At 35.4% G+C, this 17,504-nt stretch overlaps 1 protein-coding gene across 5 annotated transcripts in view; it reads left to right on the top strand.

The window, feature by feature from the left end:
* ATF7IP (activating transcription factor 7 interacting protein) overlaps positions 1-13,132 on the top strand; it is a 137,193-nt gene extending 124,061 nt beyond the window's left edge. For all 5 annotated transcript variants that reach the window (XM_074194544.1, XM_074194540.1, XM_074194543.1 and 2 more), the window contains 2 exons: positions 182-294; positions 4,361-13,132. In XM_074194544.1, coding sequence (XP_074050645.1) covers positions 182-294; positions 4,361-4,777 — 530 coding nt within the window. In that variant the 3' untranslated portion in view covers positions 4,778-13,132. The remainder of the gene's footprint in view (positions 1-181; positions 295-4,360) is intronic.
* The last annotated feature ends 4,372 nt before the right edge of the window (positions 13,133-17,504 follow it).

The following is a 17,504-nucleotide window of genomic DNA, read 5'->3' as shown; positions in this document are numbered from 1 at the left end:
TAACTCTTAATATTCTGCATTTATGTAAGGAATCTCAGCCTCATTTTTTTCTGACTATTAAAAGTATTTGATGAATTAAAATTTAACATAATTCATTGATTTCACATTTATTAAATTCTTTAATCAAAATTCCACTGAACTTACACAGATTGATGATTATGCTTTTTTTCTTTTGTTGTAGCGGTCACAGTGAGAGTGCCTCAAGCAGCTACATATGTTGTAAATAATGGACTAACCCTTGGATCAGCAGGGCCTCAGCTAACAGTGCATCACCGACCCCCACAGGTGCATCCTGTAAGTAATTTCTAGAATATTAACTATACAAGTGATAAATTTGACTGTACAAAGCATTTGCTTTTTAGACATTGTTATATTGAAGCATATGTGAAGAAGGATGCATACTGTGCCTCTAGTTTTAACTTTACTGGAACTTTTTTTTCAATGTATATTCAACTATGTAAAACAAAAGACTAATTTTGTTCATTCAACTATATTCAATCAGAAGATGAAATATTTTGAGTGACATGCAAATGCTCAGGTTTCAATTCTTATCTTCTCTCCACAAGCTCTAAGACTTGAATCATGCCCTTGATAGTTTTGTTTTTAATACCATTGAATTGAATTGGGTTCTTTGTTAATTACTTTAGGATGGCACCTAGCTTAATAATTTTGGGGACTGGAAGAATGATGATGACTTTAACAGGAAATAGGGAATTTTAGGAGAGCATTTGGAAGGAAAGTTCTGTGAGTCACAATTAAATCAAAATGCAACCCAGTGGCACTAATGAGTAACTATGAATAAACAAGATCTATACATATTATTAGTTTTTTCATATGTATGTGTGTGTGTGTGTGTGTGTGTGTGTGTGTGTATGACAGTATTAAATAAGATACAGCTAATCAAGAAAGAGAAGGTACTAGTGTTACATGGGATCAGGAAAAAGTCTCTTGAAGAAGATGAGATTTCAAATCATTTTGAGTTCCAAGCATGGGAGATAACTAGTAAAAATACCCATTCAGAAAAGGGAGTGTCTTATATAAGGAATAGCCAAATGACATTGGTAATAGACTTTCTGGAGAGGACTGTGGTATAGGAAGATTGAAAAGGTAAGGATTGAGAAGTGATAGGAAGCAGTTGATGGAGGGGAGGGTGACAGTGCTCAGAATAGTGCTTTTTAGGCAGATCACTTAGACAACTAAAATGGATTGCAGTGGGGATAGACTTGGGACAGGTGGACTCAACAGCAGATTGTTGCAGCAATCTAGGCATGAGGTGGGTTGGCACCAAATTTGGCAGCAGTGTTCAGAGGATTGGAGGTGTTTATGAGAAAGCTTAGAAAGACAGAATTGAGAAGACTTTTGATAACTGATAGTGAAGGGGTTTTTTTAGGGATGAGGGAGTCATGTTTGAAGGCAGTAGATAAGGAACCAGTAGATAGGGGTTAGTTGAAAATTCAAAATCATCATGGGGATTGATCTTTACAACCTGCTGGAGAAAACATGAAGGAATGGGATCAAAGTGCATATGTAGAGGGATTGATCTTGGCAAGAAGGGTTACCTTATTGCCTCAGACTAAAAGAGGAGAGAATGAGGGCTGATTTCAAAGCATTTAAGGATGAAAGAAGGAGGAGAAGGAAGCTCACATAGAATATCCTCAATATGCTCAGTGAATTAAGAACCAAGAGACAGCAGGGAACAGGGATGTGTAGGAAGCTGGAGGAAGAAAGAATTTGGAAAATACTGCTGCAGTGAAGACCCTCATGAAGTTGGATAACATGATTTTACAGTTATTTAGTTGGCACAGTTGTGTATCCCCTTCTATTTCTATATTTTAGAGTTTTTGAATCTTAAGAATGATACCTGGTCCTGCATATATGTATCACTTAGAGAAATTGTGTCTGATTCTCCTTATATTGATAGGCTTTTAGAAGTAGCAAAAAAGACAATTTTAAAAGTCTATATATAGGAAGATCAGCCAACTTAAACCAAGAAAGGATATCTATGCTGGAAAAGAGTTATAATTGAGGTGTTGATTTTGAAGAATCTGAATGAGAGAAAGATTTCAAGACTTGGGGGGGGGACTTTTAAACACCCCTACTCCTTTCCCCCCCCAAAAAAAATGACAAAACATCAACACCTTGCTAATAAAACAGTTTAGATCTACTTACTCACATATCCTAATTCTTTACAAGGACATCTTTGATGAGCAGATTTTCAACAGTGGACAATCTTTGAACAGATTTTTTTTCAACAGCAGACCTCATCTTTACCGTTTCACAGTTGACTGAAAGATATAGAGACTATAAAAGACCCATTGTGCCTACCGTGTCTTGATTAAGCTTTGTATTTATTAGATGAAAATGCTACCTCAAAGATTCTTTTCCTCTTCTCCACATATCAAAGTAACCCAATATTCCCCATATTAAGAACTGTGGTTATAAATATCATACAGGGCATAAAACAGGAAGATGTAAACATAGAAGTTCATTGTTGAGATGAAAGAGATCCAATATAAAGTCCAAGTTGAGGGTTTCTCTTTGTATATCTTCTAGTTGCTGCAGTTTTGAATGATGGTGTGCTATTTGTATCAAGTCTTTGAAAATTACAGAGACCTATAGAAGAAATCTGTAACCACTCAAGTGATCACATCCTAACCACCTATACAGGAAAGACTTAGGTGGTTTAAGAGTTTCTATTGCCCAGATTGTGCCATTCATTTGGAAAGAAAACAGTGATTGTCTATCATCATGTTTATCTGAGATTTATACATGGACATTGAAATGAATCCAGAGTTGATCATGAAGAAAAGAACAGATGAATTACCTTTGGCAAATTTCAACACTTAACTTTTCATGGAAACAAAAGCTCTTCTTTTTTTAACTCTTAAAAATGAGTAGGCAGTAGAATACAGCTAATGAGAAACCTCAGAGAAGAACAGGAGTTGTTATTTGAAGAAATATAAAAAAGGAAGGAAGAGAAGATAAATGGGTCATGTGGGCAAGGGTGAGACATGATAATAGATACAGTGCTCCTGATAGCTTTGCAATGTTAGGAAAAAGCAAGGAAGGCCACAAGCAAGTAGCATGAGTCTTTTGTTTTAGATTTATGGAAAGTTATGAATAAGAGTTTCACAGGAAAGCCAGGCTTGCAAAGTGATCAACATTGTTGGAGAGAATTCTTAAAATTATGGAACTAGAGGTGCAGGGCTAAAGATTTGAAGTCTCAAATATATTTTTTTAAATAGTATTACAAGCTATATATATATACATATATATCATATATATACATATATATATATATCAACATAATCAAATTGAACCATTTCATTAAGTTGTCATCAGTTTTCCCTATCCATTTACTCTCATCTCCAAATAATAATTAGGTACTCAGTTCTTCTGGTTAGGCTTTTTAAAAAATGTTTTTTCATTTTTTCTTTTCCTGTTTCCCTTTCTGCCTCATACTTGTTCATTATCATGGATGGTACTTTAGTATTCCATATCCATTTATTTGTAAAACAATGAAACATTGCCTCTGTTTTCTAAGAATTTCCAGCTTTGTATCTCTCAATGACTTGTTTCCTACAACAGTGAACAAATTAGTATCTGTAAAATAGTTGACAATAAAGACTTCCCTACTAGTGGCAGTTGTAATAGTGAGCATAAAATTGTGGACTAAGACTCCCAAACTTTGAGAATTTTAGAGGTACTCCTTAAAGTTCAGTGACTAAAACTATTCACTCGGGGGGGGGGGGGAGCCACCTGAGAGAGAAAGTGATGGAGTCTTAAAAACTTGAAAAAGATATGGTCTGGTCTTTAAATTAGAATAAGAAAAAAGAAAGATAGCTAAAATGGTAATACTGATATATTTGACCTACAATATGGAGAAAAGCATTCCTGCATATTGAGTAAAACTGGAATGAATATCATAAAGAATCCTAAGGGTCAAGGAGAAGGATTGTGAGCTGTATAATTTGAGGAGGTAGCAGAATAACATATATGTATTAGTGTAATTATATATAGTATAATGTAATTAGTTTACTTTTTTTGTAAAACATTAGGTTTATAGGTTCAAAGATTAGAGCTGGAAGAGTGGGCTCTAAAATCTAGTCCAGCTTCCTTGTTTTGAGAATTAGTATCTTGAAACCTGGTGTTATTAAGTAACTTGCCTAAGGTCACTCATGGATCCAAGGCAGTATTTTAACTTCCCATCTTCTGACTCCAGAGTGAGTGTTCTTTCTCCGGTCATGTACTGTGTGTCTAAGGTGAGACTTAATATACCACATTAGACCATTCCATTCCAGCTCTGATAATATCAACCTGAGCCTAATCTTGTCTCCTCTTTTCTTTTGTCTTTCTTTAGGAGCCCCCTCGCCCTGTGCACCCAGCACCCCTACCAGAAGCCCCTCAACCACAACGTCTGCCCCCAGAAGCTGCCAGTACCTCCCTTCCTCAGAAGCCACACTTGAAGTTAGCTCGGGTTCAGAGCCAGAATGGCATTGTGCTGTCATGGAGTGTTCTGGAAGTGGACCGTAGCTGTGCCAGTGTAGATAGCTACCACCTCTATGCTTACCATGAAGATCCCAGTGCCACAATGCCATCACAGTGGAAGAAAATCGGGGAGGTAAAAGCACTTCCTCTGCCAATGGCATGTACTCTCACTCAGTTTGTGTCTGGCAGCAAATACTACTTTGCTGTCCGAGCCAAGGACATTTATGGACGTTTTGGACCTTTCTGTGATCCCCAGTCAACGGATGTGATCTCTTCCCAGAGCAGTTAAACACTTGGAGCCTTTACATTTGTGTCTCTTTTAAGAGTTCAATTTTTTTTTTTGGTCTTGTTTTTAATCCTGTGCATGATATTCACTGTAAAATTCACATTCTGCAAAATTTCTTGGGCAGATGTGTGTGTGATACACTACATACATTTATATCCAGAAGTAAAATAAACTCTCAGTCCACAATTAAGAACTATTTTCCTGGACATTTCTAGCTTCAGGATTTTGAAACATAAATGTGCACCTTCCTTTTAGTTTTGAGATTTGGGGGACATTGTGTGTTTGTGTGTGTGTGTGTGTGTGTGTGTGTGTGTGTGTGTGTGTGTGTGTGTGTGAAGGGAATGTGTGGGGGTGTGTTTCTTTGTTTCTTTCTTGTTTGTTTGATTCATTGTAGGAGTTTCTCCTCTTTACATCTTCAGATTTACCTCTGTTCCACTGTAGAGTGTAAAGGTCAAGGAGAAAATAGCACGAACAGATAGGATTTTGATTCTTAAAGAGGGTGGGTTCATACTTTGCACTAAATAACTGAAGCTAAACATAACCCAAAGAAACAATCAAATAAAAAGCACACGCAAACTAATTTTCCAGTAGACTAATTCAAATATAGAAATAGATTTTTTTCATATCTGTATTAACTTTCCTAGTCTTTGAGTAAAATTTCAAGGGGGGGAGAACATTTTTCTTCTGGACTACTCACTCTGCGCTGGGGATATGTTCTCAAAATGCAAGAAAAAGGATATTAATTCTGGTCAGTTTTAGTGAAAGAACATAATAAAGATAAGACTTTCCTGCTTGTATCTGAGAACATCTTTAAACCATTTAATATCTGCTTATTTTTAACAATCCCTTCCGCTTTTCCTATCTCTAATACCAATTCTTTTAAATTTATTTTGTGCCTTAAAGATTAACTGTAAAAATGAACATGGCCATATCTCCAATGCTGTTTACTTTTTTTCCCTTTGAGAATTTTGTTTTATATCTTCATTTTCCCCCAACTTCAAAGAAAATCCATTTTTTTTGCTATTAGAAAATTTTAGGATTAGGGGAAACACAACATTCAACTCTTATCATTTTTATACCATGGTATCATTAGGTCTACTCAGAATTCACAAATAAGCTGTCTTCCCTCTCCTTATTATATCCAAGTGTAGATTATTATTACAAATTAAGCTGACTGCATGCAGTTTGTGGACTAAAATTTCACCAGATTTTATTAAAAGCCTCATCCTTCAAGCATCTTTTGGCAACAAAGACAATTCTAGCTAACTTATCATTACCATAAAATTTTGATATTCTCTTGGTTTTAGAGTTGTAAAACCATTTCCAATAACTAAGACTCAAGGCGAAATTAGCTTCATAAAACTTGTTAATCTTACTGTCTCAATCAATGTAAGGAGCAATTAGTGTGCTGTTTTAAAATCAAGTAGAGAATGGTTCACATCTTATCAATCTTGTGACCTCTTCTAAGCAGTCATGCATAAGATACTATCTTTTGATGGTGCCAAGGTGTCAGTTTAGACCTGCCCTCATAAAATTTTACATACACTCTGGTCAGAATTAAAGGGGTAGCTTTCTGTGTTGTTTTACTTAGCATACTTTTATTTAAACTCATGGAAATCATAATTTAGCTCCAAGGGATTCACCTTTATATCATGATTTGTTTGTTTTTTAAATGTCAACCATATTGGTATTCAATAGATATTGGGAATAGATATGTTGGTGGGAATGGGAAGGTTGGAATAAGCTAGAAGATGTAGGAGAGGGTTATAAATTGACTTATAAATGGAGTCTGTAAAATAACTTTTTAAATTTGCTATGTTGGCTTTATTCCTGCCATCTCATTTTCAAAAATCTAATTCTGAGATTTATAACTTTCTTTGAAGCATAAGGAGGGGGCTAACTTTGCTTTCCTCCTATCCTTTTTTATATCTTTGATGGTTTGTAGTTGGGCCTGTAAGGAAATTATCTTCTGAGAGAGTTCACACTTCAGATTAATGTAATGTCATCTGTTAGTGTGAATAATATAGGCTTGGTGCTGAACAAAGCCTTTCTAACTACTGATTGCCAATAATGTAATTCTTTGATGCCTTCCTTCACTTTCAAGGAATAAGACTAAATGAGACTTGAGGTTGTAATAAAGCCAATTGGTTCTTGTATTGTTTTTATAGTGATTATTCCTTGAGCCAGTTATTGCCAGTTGTGGGCCTTGTAGTCATTATAGAATATTTTTAAGGGTGACAGTAAAGCAGTTGCTAATGTCACAACACAGAACATTGGGGTAGAAATATCAAAAAGAGCTCTATTTTATACATGTATACAAAAATATACATATTCATGTATATACATATATGTATATGTATGTGTGTATGTATATATATATAAAATCATAGCAAACAAAAAAGTTGTTTATGTTTTCATGATGATCCCTGACTACAGTGTGCCCATTTTTGACATTGTTCTATATTGGCTTGTTTAATGATTATGTGACACCCATCTGTTTGCTGACTTTGCTAGGAAAACATGTTGCCTAGTGTCATCAGTATGACTTTGCATTCGTCAGCACTAATATTTATGACAAAAGCCTTCCATTTCAAAGACATAAAAGTCAAGAAAAAAAGTCAAAAACAAGTGAAATAGATTTCCTCATTTAGTCTGTTTTCCTGTTTTGTGTTTTTTCAAAGGAAAACATTTGGAAATCTCAAATAATAATCTTGAAAATGACTTTACAAAATTTTGTTTCCTTTAATAAAATAGAGTAGAAATAATCTTCTGAGTGTTTTCTTATTCCAAACAGTGGAAGGAAGTGGCAAAGGGAATTACAATAATTTGGAGACAACAAATTACGGACTTTTAGTCCTCCTGAAAAACAATATTCAGTATGTATAATTTTATTGTTTTAGTTATTAATGGTCTGATTACAAGTGTATAGACAAACCGTGGATCGATAGTACATTTGAGTCAATTAACTGCAGCCAACCCTCAAACTAGTTACCCCTATGGGGTCTGGAGGCAGCTGCTGTGATTGAATGTGCAAAAAGGGGTTGAAGCTAAAACTTAAAACTTCTCATTCTTGGCTAGTCTCATTTTGAGAGTTTGGACTTTTGATATTACTTTTAGGGGAAAGCTGAGATCACATAACTAGAAGTAGCCACTTTGAACAGTTCTGCTCTGGTTAAGAGTTAGGCTCCATGATACCTCTTTATTCCATGGTACCTTTTCACAGAGTATTATAAGCTGGATTTTCACATTATGGGAATGCAAGGTTGCTACATTTTTAGTATGGCAATATCTCCCTAAGTGTTGCCCTGTTGGAAATCTTGAGAATTTTAAGGATTTTGAAATGTAGTAAAAGTTTAGTTGATTTTGAAGTGGCAGTGCTGTTTTTTTTTTAAGTTTTGTACTTTGTCAGATTAATGGTTCACCCTGTTTTAAGTGTGATTATTCCTTTAAAAAATTTTGTTCTTGCCAGTAAATATGTAAATGGAACACGGACTCCACCTATTCATAAATATAACTTTATCCCTCCTCCATTTCTCAATATGAAGAATACTGTGATACTTTCTCAAAAGCTTGTTTATGGTGGAGTTGTGGCAAATAGTTTCCTCTCTATTGGAAACTGACTGTTCACTGGGAGTGACCCTTCTTTTCCTCACTCATTTTTTTCCCTTTTTATGATAGCTGGTAGTAAGTACCTCTGAAGAAATCTTCTAAACCAAGGAACTTGAGATAATTTGCAATCTTAGGGTACATATGTTCTTATACAAAGCTGCTCCAAAAGTGGCTTGATTGCTTTGTACAATTTCCTCAGTTCTATTAAGTGTTAAGTTAGTTTTTGATTTTTGTTTTTAATTTCTGTAATTTAAAATGGAAAAGCAAGTCCTCCCTACTACCGTTTATGTAGTGTTAGTAGTACTGCATGATCTTTATAATGTGCTCATCATCTTTGGTCTCTGAAAGTTTTCCAGTACTGTACAAAATTGAGGAAAAAAAAAGGAATGCCTGTGGTATCCTTCCCCTTCTCTGCACACTGTGATCTTTACAGAGTTACTGCAAACCTCCAAGTGTTCTCTTCCTAGCTCCCCTTTTCCTTGGGTCATTTCTATCACTATCTTGTGATTTCTCATTATGATCTAGATCTGTGCGTGAACCTTGTTTTGCTCTAATCCCAGAATAACCATGTCCCAGTATTAGATAGATAATTGCAAATAACACTATCCAAAAGCAAGCTATGAACCTACCTTCCTAAATATTTACATTTAGGAAACTGTAAAGTCTTTTGATTTTTCAATGGGGTGTTGGGGTAAATACAAGTGTTGATGACTTAAGGGAGTTCAGATAAGGTTGTTAGTATGACAGCTATATTTGTTAATCAATATTCATCCCCTTGAGCCAGCAGATGGGGAGTCTTAAGTGCTACAAATATGAACTCAAGAACAGAAATGAAATGTTTTGTTTTATCTTGCTTTTCATTTTCAAATTATTTTGTCATTATCATGTTCAAATCAGTTTCTCCTTGTTTCTCTTTTGTTGTATATGTAGACTGAATACTCACTTTTTATATTTAAATGCTGTCTGGTTTTAAAGAGTTTTGTTTGTAAATAAAGTTTCTGGGCTACCATCCTACATTTGGGGATCCAGTCTTTAGTAATTTATCAACCATTTAAAAATTAAATATAAGAATATATACTTTGTAGGAAACTTGATTTTTGTTTTCTTTTTTCTTTTCCTTTTCCTTTTCTTTTGTCTTTCTTTCTTTTTTTTTTTTTTTGCAGCTGAAGGTGTAAATAATATAATGTAGGACCTACCCAAAGCCCACTGTAAATTGGGCTACTGCAATCTGTCCCTATTTTTATTGAGTTTTGGGATTTTTTTGTTTTGTTTTGTTTTTGTATGTTTGATAGATTAGTGTCTGTACAAGTGTTATCTGTAGTGGGGTTTTGTCCAACAAGCCTGAAATTTATACTTTGAAATAAACTACTGGGTTTTTAACATTGAGTCCTCTGTGATTGGTTCTGGTTGTCTTGGGCTGTTGAGTTGCTTACTTTTGAAAATAATCACTTTATAAAAATCATATTTGTTCAGTGTGTTATGTCCTGCATTCTTTACAGGTACAAGTATCTCAGTAAGTATCTTTCATTCACTGCAATTCTTGATAATTCAAGAATTGATGCCCTATTCAGCTTTTAAGAAGCAATTTATAAAAAGAAAAAGACCAAGATTGACCACTTAAAGAAACCTAACCTACCTCTTAATACATTGGAATTCTCTTTTACCCAACAATTTTCTAGAAATTCATTCATGACAAATTGAACTGATGTGTGAATTTCAAATGTTTCTAGAAAGTTTGTGATTAGACAAATTTTAGTTTATTAGTGATTTCAGGATCCTGTGTGCACCCACAAATCTTTGATAAATCATGGAAGAACCCTAGAAGTAAGTAAAGAGAGGCTTGGGTTCCAATCCCATTATGATGATGGTGGATCTCTGAACCACTCTAAGCCACTTCAGCTTCCTCTTCAATAGTGGACTCTTAATATAGTTTTTCATTTAGCTAATTTGATGATTATGATAGGATTGCTATCCTGTGATTGATTTCACTTGCCTGTAACTAGGAGCTAATAACAAATGAAAACTCAAAAGGACTTTAGTTTGATTTTCCAGAGTTCCTGCCCTACTTTCACTTTGTAAGTGTGCATGGTCCATTTGTTTTTTTCTTTCCTAACCAGTTAGTCACTGATATAGTGGAAAGAACTGGGGGCAAATGTACTTTTAATGCTTACTAACACTCCCAAGACATTGACTTTCCTAGGACCTTAAGTTTCCTCATCTATAAAATAAGGCAGTTGTACTGGATGTCCTCTGAAATTCCTTTTAGCCCCAAGTCGAGGATTCTCCAAACTTCCCTTTCCAGTTCCACAAGGTCTCTTAGGCCCTATCTCCCATGGAAGTCATCATGTGCAGCATAAGCCCACCATGCAACTTCTGATTTGTAGTTCTGATGTTGGTCCATGATTTGTAGCCGGAAGGTTCTGACCTGGTGTAGAAAATCATCTGCAAATGCCTACCTATATTCCCTTTTTGTGATTTCATCAAAGCTATGCTTTGGATGGATAGCCCATGAATGTACATAAGATTAATGCTTCAGCTATCTCAGCTTATCAGGAATGTTAGAGGGGCAAGAGATGGGTAAAGCCAGCAAAAAATTCTAAGTCTCGACAATTCCATGAATAACCTGGCACAAGTCCAAAGCAGTAGCTGTGGGACCATCAAGACTGAAGGAAAACCTGATATGATTGTCTCTGGGCTAATTTGTTCTGCCACTTGCAACTAGCAATACATGAGTTCCTAAAATAATGGACTGAGTCCATCTATTTTTCTTTAGGAGGAAGACTAATGGGAATCAGTGCTACTCTCATCACCTCCATGGACCTAATCTTTGTTCCTATACTTGCCTCTCCTTCCTGGTTGCCTCCTCTGACAGCCTACTTTAATTCCTTACAGGTAGAGAGGGTAGAAAGAATACTAGACTTGGTCAAGACCTGGGTTCAAAACTTGTCTCACAGTATATATTAGCTATCAGATCATTGTTTCCTCTCTGTAAATGGGCATGATAATGGTTAATGTGAGGATTCAACCAGATAACATATATAAAGTGCCTTAGAAGTGTGAGGTATTTTCATCAAGGGATTTTGACCCAAGGTTCTCAAAAGTCACACCAATGGAGTGAAAATTCTGTCAAGTTCCAAATATTCAACAAACATTTTTTAAGCTCCCACCATGTGCCATGACCCCAGCCAAATGCTGGGGGATACTTGTAGCCTTTGTGTATAAAAGAGCCGAAGGAGTCATTGCCCTCAAAAAGCCTACAATCTCATGTGGGAGACTACAGATATATAAATTTTTAAGAGGAAGAATTTTAATTGGGACTTAAAGGAAATCAGGGAAATCGATAGAGTGTAGAAAGAAAAGCATTCTGGATATAGGAGACAACCAGAGAAAATGCCTCGAGCTGGGAGATACAATGTCTTGTTTGTGGAAAAGCCAGGAGGCCAGTGCCAGTGGATTGAAGAGTACTTGTCAGCAGGTCAAGTGTAAGAATATGACTTTGAATGGCAAATAGAGCATTTTGGATTTGATCAAGAAAGCAATAGGAAGCCCCTGAAGTTTATGGAGTAGAGGCTGAGGTTGACACTATCACACCACACTTTAGGAAAATCCCTTCAGTAATTATATGGTGGATGGATTGGACTGGAGAGAGATCACATAGATATATGTGATGCTTCCTTCTCTGTCTCCTTTATTGGATCCTCTTATCAGAGGAATATTCAGTGACAGTGGTTCTCCAAAAATCTTATTTGCAAAAACTTATTTGCAAGGAAGGACCACTTCTAGCTAGAGAAAGGCAGTCAATTACAACAACATCCAGTCTTTTATACAATTTGAAAGGCTTGTTCCTCCCTGTTTCCCAATCATTAGTTGGGCCCAAAATCTAATTAATACATTCATCCCCATATGTTTTCTCTGCCCTGCTCATTATTCTAATGAGCATAGGGGAGTAAATAATTGAGCAGGTGCACTTGTAAAGGACAAGGACCCTTGGTATACTTGGAACCAGATAGGGAAGACCTGATCTAATCTCAGGTCTGATCAGGTCAGCGTCAATTCTGTTGTACTCTCACATACCTGCACATAGACACCAACATGGATAGACAACAGTCTTTGTAATGAATTCATATATATGCATATATACATATATGTATGTATATGTGTATATGCATACATAAATGTTTTAAAACAATCTCTTCTTACATTCTGTGGGAGCCAAACACCCTACATTTCTCACACCTGTAAACCATTTGTCCAACCTGTGAATTAAAGTATGTGTTTCTTACCTTCCTAAGTCAGAGAGTTTAGTGATTTCATCACCCAGAAGAACCACAGCTGTCCCTCTCTCCAGCAATACTCTAATTTGGACTTTTTCTTGGTTTGTTCTATTTGCTACACCAGACATATTTATGCTTCCATTGCTTCCTGAAGAGACTCGGACAGTTCACCAATCAATCAACAGTTATTAAACTAGATCTACAATGTGTGAGGCATTGTGCTAAAAGTTTAAATGAATTGAACAAAGCTTAAGTTAAATGGAAAAAGAGTCTATGAGAGAATTCAAGAGTTAATTATTTTTTTAAAAAAAAGAGATTTTTGGGGAGAACTGTGTTTAACTCTTATTCTGCTGAGAAAAACTCTTGATAAACAACTTGCTTCTCTTGTGAGAACTGAATTTTTGGAAGTCATTAGTTGCAACCAATGGCTAGAAAGTTGTGGCCTTTACTCATACCCCAAACTATTGAAATATCAATTTATGTCACTGCATTATTTTGATTACTGCTAATAAATTTATTTATAACATATATATATATATATATAAAACACATAAAATAAATATATACTAAATATATATTTGTTAACATAGAAATTTTTATAAGCCTATGAGATAAGGGCTTGAAATGAAAAAAGAAAGCTAATAGAAGAATTTTTCTCTAGTTTTTTGTTTTTTTTTATGTTACTTTGTCTTTTACAAAATAGAGCAGATATAAGTTGTTGTTCAGTCATTTTAGTTGTGTCCAACTCTCCATGATTCTATGTTGGAGGTTTTTTGGCAAAGATGCTAGAGTGGTTTACCTTTTCCTTCTCTAGCTCCTTTATAGATAAGGAAACTTAAGCAAACAGGATTAAGTGACTTGCCCTGAGTTATACAGCTAGTCAGTGCTTTAGGCTAGATTTAAACTTAGGTTTTTCTGAGTCCAGGACCAGAGTTCTATACACTCCCCCCCCCCCCCCTTGTTACCTTTGCTTTTATAACACACTTTGAAAAAATCTTCTTTACTTACTGTTTCCCCACACCAACCTTTCCCACCCTTTGTGTACTTTTTACATTGTACTCAAACACATCATTCACACCATTATGTGTAAAGCATATCAATGAAGACAGAGCAATCAAAACAAAATAAAAGCATACAAATAATAACTACAATAATAATATATTCAGGAAGCCTGTCATCTTGGATGCCAGGAATGGGAAATGAGAAATGGGAAATGGAAAATGTGAGTGGAGAGGAACAAGAGTATGGAGGGGAAGGGAAAACTTATAAAAAGCTTTGCAGTAGATCTTAAGAGGTGATCATAGAGGACAAGGCACCTGGGGCTAAGGGCAGGCTTAGTCTTAATGCTTCTCTGAGAAGTAGAGGCTGCCAGCCTTCCAAGCTAAGGACCTTGTCTGAAAGAATTGTGGTCTGTATGAGTTTAGACTCTCTTATGTGAGGCTTATCCAAGGATGAAAAGGTTTTATTTTCAACAGACAACCCCCCCCCCCAACCTCCCTTTTTTTGAAGTCCCACATACATATTCTGGGCTCACTTGACTGATTTTTTTTAAGTACTAAAAGTTTTAGGGTTTCTGTTTTTCTCCTATTATAGGGTCCTGACCTCCATTTCATTACCCCACTCTTTTTTTTAAGGGATCTGTTAGAGAAAAATGAGAGTGTCCTATTTGCTTCAGGAACTTGGTAAAGCAATGTTTGGACATTTTTGTGAATTACTGTTTGTATTTCAACAATTCCTTAGAGAAATGGATTATAAAATGCCCTTTATTCTCCAGGGGATTTATTGTTTGGGATTGCTTCTTATTATTCATTATTGAAAAGGACCAATGTGACATCACTATATTTGAGATAAATTACAGTGTGTTAACTATTGCTTATCATACCAATGTGAGCTCAGAATGCTCCACCACAGGTGGGCACAAATAGTCCATGTGAACACCTGGGGTGGATACTCTAAACTTGTATATATAGGTATATAGGTTGTTCAAGAAGGACTAGTACCTCTAGTGTGAGGTTGAAGACTGCTTATCCACCTTTATTACCTGGTTCACTCAACTCTCTCACCTATAGCTCCAAGAAGCTGTAACATGCACAGTGGCCACACCCTAGTAGACCATCTTGGAAGAAGGGCTAAACCAGTTTGAGGGTAACCAGCAGGCTCAAACCTCATGTTCAGTTAGGGAGATTTCTCTGGCAAGCATGTAAAGACTTTTCCTAATGGAATGGGTTAATGAGAACAATTTGATCCAACATCCTTGAAGGTGACTGAAGCAAATGATGTGGAACATCAGTTTGGTCAGGCCTCAAAGACATCAAGGTCATCTACTGCATCCCAGGCCATCACCAGTCATTTCGACTTTTGTTTTGCCATTGGACTTCAATGACTCAGGAAGAGAGTGAAGCTGATGATGATGACACAAGGTCTGCATAGCTAGGGGCTTAAAGACCACTGGGAGGGGGGTGGGAGGGTTTCATCAAATTGTGGAATGAATTCACACACTAATATTTTTTTTAAATATTTATTTTCATCTATTTGTACATGCATATTTCCAAGTTACAAAATTTCCCTCCACCCTCCCTTCCCGCCCCCCTCCCCTCAGCAGGGAACAGTCAAGTTAGCATTTTACATATTTTGTTAAACATATTTACAAATTAGTAATTTTTGGCATGAGGAATTAGAATTAAGGGAAAGAGAAACATCAGAGATAATTTTTATAGTGTTCATCAGATTCGGAAGGTTTTTTTTTTCTGTGTTTTGTTTTGTTTTTCTTCCTCTGGTTGGGGATAATATGGTCCATAACCAGTCAAATACAATTATCTTACCTCTGTACTGTCAAGAGGAGTTGCTTCCATCAAGGCTATTCATCTCATAATATTGTCAATGTATGTATGTATATATATATATATATATATATATATGTATATATGTATATATATAGCTCTACTCCTTTCACTCAGCATCAGATCCCATAAATCATTCCATGCTTCTGACCACTTATAGTTTCTTACAGAACAATGATATTCAGTAGTACTCCTTTACCATAACTTGTTTAACTATTCCCCAATTGATGGGCATACCCCCAATTTCCAATTCTTTGCCCCTACAAAAAGAACTGCTATGAATATTTTGGAACATGTAGGACTTTTCCCATTTTTTACAATTTCTTTCTGGATATAGTCCTAGAATTGGAAGTGCTGGGTCAAAGGGTATGGACAGTTTTACTGCTCTTTGGGAACAGTTCCATATTGCTCTCCAGGAATGTTGGATCTGTTCAAAACTCCACCAGCAATGCATTATTATCTCAATCTTCCCACAACCTCTCCAGCATTGATCATCTTCCCTTTTTCTCATCTGGGTTAATCTGATAGGTGTGAGATGACACCCAATTGTTGTTTTAATTTGCATTTCTTTAGTCAATATTGGTTTGGAGCATTTTTTCATATGATTATATATATATATATACATATATATATATATAGCTTTAATTTCTTCATTTGAAAACTGTTCATATCCTTTGACCATTTATCGATTAGGGAATGACTTGTGATTTTATAAATTTGATGCAATTCTCTATTTTTTTTAGAAATGAAATCTTTATCAGAACTCCTGGTTGTAAAGATGGTTTCCCAATTTTCTGCTTTTCTTCTAATTTTGACAGCATTGATTTTATTAGTGTAAAACCTTTTTAATTTAATACAGTCAAAATCATTCATTTTGCAGTTTATAATGTGTTCTAATTCTTGTTTGGTCATAAATTTATCCTTTTCCATAGATCAGATAGATAATTTTTTTGTCTATTAATTTATCTATAGTATTGCTCTTTATGTCTAAATCCTATACCCATTTTGACCTTATTTTAGTATAGGATGTAAGATATGGACCTATGCCTAGTTTTTGCCATACTGTTTTCCAGTTTTCCCAACAATTTTTGTCAAATAGTGAGTTCTTATCTCAGAGACTGATGTCTGTGGGTTTGTCAAATAGTAGATTGCTGTAGTCATTTATGACAATTTCTTTTGAACCTATCCTAATCCACTGATCCTTTACTCTGTTTCTTAACCAGTACCAGGAAGTTTTGATGACTGCTGCTTTATAGTATAGTTTAGATCTAGTCACCTGCCCTTAAATTTTTTTTTCCCATCAGTTTCTTTGCTATTCTTGGCCTTTTGTGGCTCCGGATGAATTTGGTTACAATTTTTTTCTAGCTTGGTAAAGAAGTTATTTGATGCTTTGATTGGTATGGAACTGAATAAGTAATTTAATTTGGGTAGAATTGTCATTTTTATTATATTAGCTCAACCTAACCATGTGACATTTTTCCAGTTGTTTAGATCTGACTTTATTTGGGTGAGAAGTGCTTTATAATTCTGTTCATACAGTTTCTAGGTTTGTCTTGGGAGGTAGATTCCCAGGTATTTTATATTGTCTGCAGTTACTTTAAATGGAATTTCTCTTTCTATCTCTTGCTTTTCGGCTTTCTTGTTCATATATTGAAATGCTGATGATTTATGTGGGTGTATTTTATCTCCGACTACTTTACTGAATTTTTAAATTGTTTTAAGTTTTTAAGATGATTTTCTTGGGTTCTCTAAATATACCATCATATCATCTGCAAAGAGTGAAACCTTTGATTCCTCATTGCCAATTCTGATTCCTTTGATTTCTTCTGCTTCTGTTATTGCTACTGCTAGTATTTCTAATACTATACTGAATAGTAATGTGATAGTCGGCATCCTTGTTTCACCCCTGAATTTATTGGAAATGCTCTGACATTATTCCCATTAAATATAATATTTGTTGATGGTTTTAGATAGATACTATTTATTATTTTAAGGAAAACTATTCCT

The sequence above is a fragment of the Macrotis lagotis genome, chromosome 7, assembly GCF_037893015.1.
Source record: "Macrotis lagotis isolate mMagLag1 chromosome 7, bilby.v1.9.chrom.fasta, whole genome shotgun sequence".
Taxonomy (NCBI): domain Eukaryota; kingdom Metazoa; phylum Chordata; class Mammalia; order Peramelemorphia; family Peramelidae; genus Macrotis; species Macrotis lagotis.
This window is presented reverse-complemented; position numbering and strand designations above follow the sequence as displayed.